We start from the raw sequence: 8,121 nt of genomic DNA, 5'->3' as shown, positions 1-8,121 counted from the left end.
TAATATAGTCGAGATAGGTGCTTTAAATATTGAAAAAAATGCTCGATTTTCGAGCGAACATTCCGTCTCGTGAGTTTTATTCGTCTCCAGGCACTAAAGCAAGTAAAAAAAAAAAAAAATTAAAAAAAAAAATATAAAACAAAAAACAGACGTTGTTTTGTGTGTATCTCGTTGTTTCGGCTCGGCTTTGAAGTGCTCTGGGTGCAGAGTCATTATTATAATAATATGTCGTATTGTTCGTGCGATATTTTCTATCGCGTACAATGAACAGCACACACGTTATATATCGGTGCAATACGCATTCACCTGCGTCGTGCACCTCGGGCCCAAAAAGTACGAATTCGCTTTTCGCGCACGTGTACACGGGGTACGCACGACGGTGATTTACCGTCGACGTCACGGGCGGCGTGTAAGGGCGCGCCTAGCAGCCAAAGTCCATCGGTTTACTCGCTCTCGGCCGACGGGCGACGACCGCGCGGCAGTCACGCATTGTTGCGCTTTGCCGTTGTTGTTCACCGTTCGCGCGACTGCGTTCGTTGTCGAAAGTCGTTTTCGTTTTCGAAATTCAATTTTCCCCTGCCGCGGTCGGCACACTGCACTGTCAATAGTAGTTTTCCATTCGACATAAGCGCGTTCGGTTTTAAACGAGAGGTAATTCACATTTTCTTGTCCGAATTTTTGTACGGATGTCGTTGGTCTTAATCCATCGCGATTGTCACGTTGCTGACGACACGATGTAGAATTATAATTGGAGAGCTGGTCGATGATAATAAGTCGATTGTACACGTCGAATAGCACACATACCTATCTATACTTACTATATTATAATGTACTGTAACATTTTATGAATACTTACGTCATACACGTTCGTACCTGTTGATTAAATATTTAACATAGGTATATAAGTATAATTAAACAATTTGAAACCAAAGTAATTTTAAATTTATTTTTTTAAATAAGGTTCTAAAAAAGTTTGAAAATACAGTTAAGTATTTTACTGTATTAAAATTTAATATTTATTTTTGTGATATAAACAAAATATAAGAACTGCTATATATTATAAATATTCATTTTAATCTTGATTAAAAAAAAATTAATATCGATCATAATATCATGATTTTTTCAACTTATTAAATTTTTAACTTAAATATGATCTCGAAAATATCTCGAATATTCTTAAAATTGATTTATTGTTATACAATTTCGGGATTAATAAAAATTTATAATCGGTTGTTAGTATATAATTTATCATAATTTTAATATTAGTTATTGATCTATACCATTAATGGAAGGTTTTCCAAGCAGTCCAAACTAACAGTTACTTATAGAATATCAAATATATTTGATTTCTATTTTATAATTACAAAAGAATATAAACTAAAAATTTTTTTTTTTTAAATGTAAAAAAATTTAATAGAAAACTAAAAAAAATAGAAATTAGAACCTTAAATGAATAAAGAAAATATAAATAAATAGCCAACATTTCCAACACCAAACTGGCTATTTGCCACGTTAAGTGACTTGTTACTCTAACACATTGTAACGAGTAACTTATTTAACTTTAAAAAGTAAGATGGATCAAATTATTAAAATATTTTTATTTTTTTCAGTAATAAAGCTATAATTCATTAACGTCCGTCAGATGCAAGAAGGCTGTTCTTGCACACATATATAGATAAGAAAAAGAAAGTATGGGCAAAAGGAACTCAAAACTGAAACAAGATACAATCGACAAATTAATAGAAGACACGTATTGTAAGTTTTTAAAAAAATATTATACGTTATAATACAATTTTAGACTTAAAGGTATGATAACTAGTTATGGTTAAATTGAAAATTAAATAAAACGAATATTTTATGTAGCTAGTTAATTCATTTTTAATCATTACTTAATAATTGAGTATTTACTTAAAAATATAGTTTTTCAATTAATTTTAAAAATATTAGAAGTTAAAATTTTTTATTTATTAACACATATGTACTTAAAATAAATGCTAACTAAATAGTTATTTTTTAAATTTAATTTACTGACTACAATAGTTTTGAATAAAAATGAACAAAAATAAACATATAAGTAAATATTTCACATGATTTAATAACTTAGTTGCAAACGTGTAATTTTCTAAGCTTAGGTAATATAGTATATTATAGAATAAAAAAAAAAAAATAAAATAATTTTTAGAGTTTAATAAAGTTGTTAGTTTATTTTATTAGATTATAAATTAACTCGAGTATATTTTTTCATTAACTAGCGTATATTAGACATTTTGCTTGGTATTTTTAATGATAACATATTTTACAATAGTAGCTGATATCTATGCAAACATATGATTTACATTTTTAATTTATTGTTGGTTTATGCATTTTTTAATGTTTTAAAACATAGTTACTTAAATATACTATAAACTGTAACATAGCTCTTAAAATTAGAATTTTTTTTACTTATTATAGCCAATTATTTATATATTATACTTATAGTATATTATTTATAGATAAAAATTAATTTTAGATGCAATTATCAATTTATAATTGGTTGCATAATTATTTCAAAAATACATATTTAAAACTTTAATAATTATAACATGGATCTAAGTATTATGTTTTATTGTTGACTTTTAAGGATCGTTTACATCTTCACTGAAATCCAACAACTAGTATTCCTGTAGACGAATTTAAATCATCTTTTATAGATTTAAGATATAATTATATAAATATTTTAGCATGAATTAAATATCACAGAGATTTAAGATTTGTTAGCTCATAAAGTATGTATTAAATATATCAGTGTACTTTACAAAAAGGATGCATCATTTAAAAAAAAAAAAAACATTTCCTTGTGTGAAAGATATTTCTAAAGTTGACGGTTTCATTATTAAATTTTGAGCAATGTCACTGATGATTTTATTTAAACCTGTATGATTATAGAAATTTATGAAAAATATTAAGAGTATAGTGCAAGTTTTATCAGAAAATATTTGTATTTATAGTTTATGAGTCTTTGTTACTTTAAAATGACATTTGTATACAATTAGAAATGTATTAATTAAAAAAAAAAAGGTCAGTTTTCTTGTTTAAAAATAGTAAATTGATTGCTGTTATACACTTATCTTATCTAATAATAATTATTATTATTCATTTTACGTTATTTCAGTAGGTATTTATTGGTAATAAGTTAATATGAATACATTGAGTGTATCTATGTACTAATTTTACCAATATAGAATGGTTATTGTTATTGATTGTTTAAGTCGTGGAAAACTGACTTGCATGACGCACTAACATCAATATGCGCCAACATTCTATAAAAATTAAACCGTTTTAAAAATTATAAATTATTATCAAAACACTCACGTGAAATGTTTCATGTAAAAAAAACATAAGTATGATAATATTATGTTTATAATTTCGTGTATCCGATTAAGTTCTTGCATAAAAAATGAGATCTCTTGTTATTGTTAATTTATTGGCAAAAAAAAAAAAAATTAGTGAGTGTTTGAGTGTGTATGTATGAGAATGTACGTAATAATATTATTAGGCGGGTGTTGAATTTGATTTCGTATTTGAAACTGTCTCAAGAGAGTTAAGTTTTGTCACCAATATTCGTGAATAGGTTTCCGTATAATAAATTTCCGTCACTGCCTTGATGACATGAGAAAGTTAAATCAATTTATACTTTTTTCTAACCACTATTGTATTTTGCTCAAATAACCCGATGATGAAAACTTTTATTGTTTTATCGAACGATGAGGTGATTTTATATCTTTGATTTTGATTATTCTTTACACATTGTATTCAGTAAATCAATTACTGGGTTATAGGTAGATACACGTTCTTTGTAAGATAATAAAATGTTATTCCCTTCTTTCATCAGTGAACTAATCTACCTTAAAAATTTAATTTAATAATCATAATAAAATATTTATCTAGGTATAAGATTTCAAGAGGTAATAATTGTGAAGAAAAATATTAAATTTAATATTTTTTTTTAACAATAATGACACTTATATTCAGTATTACGCATAAGTGTAAAAAATGTAAAAATTTATGTGAGTTTTTACTAATTTTTTTTTCTTCAGCTGATTTTTCATGAATAATATAAAAATATAATAACAATAATAAATTGAATGTAAATATACTTGACATTAAAGTTGTATACAAGTATTAGAGCAAAGTATAATTTTAAGTGGTTATGAATAATTTTAAGTTCTTCCATGTGTAAAATACGAGTGATATATTGTATTATTGACAATGTACTAAGTATAAGGTCTATAGTTATTTTTCTCCTTAATCTTTTATTCGTCTGATGTGCAACCTACGGACAATAAATAATTGTAAATTTAAGCATTTAAGTTCAAATAAAAGTGGTTGAGTGCCTGAGAATATCTTTGAGATCTTGATATTGTATCTCTACCATTCCATTCATACAAACTTTAAATACTTATTAATACGAAATAAACGTGGTATATATATATATATAGGTATTTATACAATTTTAGATATTTGAATACCAACTTTATCAAGTAAAGTAAATACATTTTGGTTAAAAAAAAAAAAATAACAAAACATTTAAACATTGTAATTCTCGTAATATTCCTGTGTTCAATTATATCGACCAAGAAAACTAATGTATATTGATGTATACTGTCTAAAATAAACAATAAATTAATGACTATATAGTTTAGATAAGAAAAAATAAAAAACACCACGTCGGAAAATGAATTAAATACTATTATCAACGGAACGTCGATTATTTAATATGTCGTTTTCATTGGTTAGTATTATTATAATATATTATAATTTTAATATGATCAGGACGTTAGATTAGTGCTAGACAATAATGATATTTGGTGCAAAAATATGCTGGCTAATAGCCGTTAACGACTGTCGTGCTAGTTGTGAACTATATGGCATAGACAGATATAAAAATAATATGACCATAATATTATGGTTAGTTGGTAAGTAAAATTATTTTATACAATAGTAATGCACCGGACAAAAGGACCGACAACTACAAGACGACTTGGTGATATAAATATTACGTAGGTACTTACCTGTCCTGCTAACCAATAGTGGCGGTGAATAGCGTGCGGTCGAGTTTCCGCCGTCTCATCCATTATTCGACGTATATGCGTATCATAATTTATCAACGCTCGTTATGGACGGTTCTGACCTATATATCACGGACCGGACGATTTCTAGAATACGCACTTAGGGTGTGGGAGGGGGGGGCTCGCGATGGAATTTCGTTTCTAGTATTATAATATTGTACAAAAGCGATACGAACCTTTATTAAAGGTATAATATAATACGTATTAAAATGCATATAAAGAGCTATTATATAATAACAACTACTAATCTTTGATAGTATAAACGTAATAATTCGACTTAAATTTTTAAAATACGCATCTAACTTGCAAGGGTGTTATCGAAAACAACGAGATGAACGTAAGTAATAATGTAGAGATGTATACTGTTGTAATAAAAATAATTAAAAATATAATGTGAACCAAAATTTGTCCTAACTTTTGTTTTAATCAATTTAATATTATTATATAATTAGGTTTTTAATTTAATTATAGAATATAAAAGATATTAAGTATACGGTTATACATATTTTTACACAATAATTGATTTATTACATAGTTTATCAGTTTTTTTTTTTTTATTAAACTCTGTATATTAAAGCATGCAAAGTTCAAAGGATGTGTAAAATTTGTTATATAATTTGTACTGTTATTATTATTTGATATGGGTTCTTAAGTCATTCATTGTTTTTAATCTTCAACATTATAATAATTTTTATTAGATACGTGTGCATTTTCATATTGTGACCATTATTGTTTATTATGTATTTATATAAAATGTTTGTATAATAAAAACCAACATGAGGTATTAAATTATATTTAATGCTAAAGACCCATGCATTCAAATTAATTCATAATTTTTCAAGTGTTTAATATCATTATATTTTAAGAAGTGCTAGGTGCTACATTTCTTCATGCAAATAGTAAGTCAAATATTTTTCTACTTTTAGTGTGTAATTTTTGTAGTTTTTTATTACTGTATGTATTTATAAATTTAATAAATTGGGTAGACCAGTTTATAATTTATGCAAAATGAGCTAAGTAGCAGTTAACATTTTTAAAAAGTTTTTTCCTTATAAACATAAAATGATACTAAAACTTCCTTAAAATTTATAGATATACCTAACAGTCATCGGATGAAAAACTTTTTATTTTTAAAATATGAATTCGACTTTCTCTAATTTAAACTTTTCAATGACTTCATAGAGATGAAAACTTCTGTTTTAACAAATCCAATTACCAAATTATGTTTCATGTTTTATACATATTATATAAGCACAAACTGTTATTTATAGTATTTGTTATGATTATGGTGTGAAATTTCGTTAAGTTTAGAGGCTTAATGTTTAAAGCAATTAATATTACAGTGTTGAATATTCGAATAATACAATAATATAATTAATATGATTTATCTTTACATGATTAATATTTTTTAATATCAAACGTATTTCGTGTCTTCAAACATTTTTATTAAATTTATAAAGATAACTTAATGTGTATTATTATATAATTTATAAAGGAATTGATTTATTAATTTTTAGTTATTAAAAATTTGATTTTAATTTTATACTTAAAAATACATTAAAAAAGGTATTTAAAAAGATTTTTAATTAATTTTTTTTTTTTTTTTTACTAAAAAAAAGTACATTATGAATTGTCAATAGACGCACTTAGCAAAAATTTAAATATTAATTTTAACATGATTATTATTTAAAAGTATTTTTGGCTATGGAATATAATTAATTATTTAATTGATATTGAAAAATAAAAATAACATTGGTTTTCATACTAATTTTATGATGAGTATTTCAGAATTTCCAAATTCTGATCAAAACTAATCAATAATACCTTAGATTCGAAAATAATATATTACCGATGTTATGTCAGATTTCATAATATACAATTATACATTTTTTTTTTTTTTTTTAAATCTAAACTTGTTTAAAGTTATTTATATTAATTACTGATATAGACAATTGTAAATTATAAATAACCGTATTGATATATACGTTATTATTTTTTTAAAGTGTAATATTTAATTGATGAGATTGACTGACAAGGAATAATTTGTCATTTCTTACTATTATATTTGTTAAGTGTTGCAATCGATTAAAATTATATTATAAGTTCAACTAAAACTATTTTTTTACTAAGTAATATTTTTATACACAAATTAATCGAATGAGTAAAATAATTAGCTAAATATTTTGTTTCATATAAAACAACTTTTCCAGATAAAATAAAAATTGATTAGCATAGGTACATTTACTGTTCATACAAAATATTTTTAAAACACTAACAATCTAAAATTTTGAAAATTTGATAAACTTAAATGGTTAATTTATATCGATATTTAAAAAAAACGATTTACTCATAGTTTTAAATTTAAAACTATGAAAATATAATGTTAAAATTTTCAAATAAATTTTAATTTTTAGATTCTTATTAAAAAAAATATAATTATATTCAGTTCCAAAAATCGAAATTGTTATTTTTTTAAATGTAAGTAACCATAGTATTAAATTAAACAGTTTCAAAAAAAAAAAAAAAAAATAGAAAATAGACAATATATTATACATACCTATTATACGAGATTTAATTTTCATTAATATCTGTTTAGAAATAGTATGTCTCAATATTATGTTAAATTCACCTCCTAATATTCGAAATCATCCTTCAGCTGATGTTTTAATGTTTAATCGATAATTTAAGTTGATGACAGCAAAAGTGATTTTTTCCCCTTGATACCTTTATAGTTTGTTTGTTTTTTGTATTTGTTTTTTTAGCTGATTATTAATGATTTAGTCAAAACCATAAAATCAAAACAATGACAGCGATACGTATGAAACTGTAAGTAATACCGATAGTGGTGTATTAATTAATTTATATTTTCAACGCATCTCTGCATAATAATAAGCCTTATTGTAATATTTGTGAACATTAAGTCACTCATTACCAGCAATCATATAAAATGTTATTGTTGTTTGGTGATTATTATTCATAAAGTTTTAATTTCAAAAGTGTTTTATGGGTTTAT

General features: G+C 24.4%; 1 protein-coding gene across 1 annotated transcript in view; it reads left to right on the top strand.

The window, feature by feature from the left end:
- Window positions 1-469: 469 nt before the first annotated feature.
- LOC112593516 (frequenin-1) overlaps window positions 470-8,121 on the top strand; it is a 117,807-nt gene continuing 110,155 nt past the window's right edge. Inside the window, exons 1-2 of the mRNA XM_025337928.1 lie at window positions 470-651; window positions 1,611-1,755. Coding sequence (XP_025193713.1) covers window positions 1,692-1,755 — 64 coding nt within the window. The 5' untranslated portion in view covers window positions 470-651; window positions 1,611-1,691. The remainder of the gene's footprint in view (window positions 652-1,610; window positions 1,756-8,121) is intronic.

Source organism: Melanaphis sacchari, unplaced genomic scaffold, assembly GCF_002803265.2.
Source record: "Melanaphis sacchari strain LSU unplaced genomic scaffold, SCAv2.0 Contig0_pilon_pilon, whole genome shotgun sequence".
Taxonomy (NCBI): domain Eukaryota; kingdom Metazoa; phylum Arthropoda; class Insecta; order Hemiptera; family Aphididae; genus Melanaphis; species Melanaphis sacchari.
This window is presented reverse-complemented; position numbering and strand designations above follow the sequence as displayed.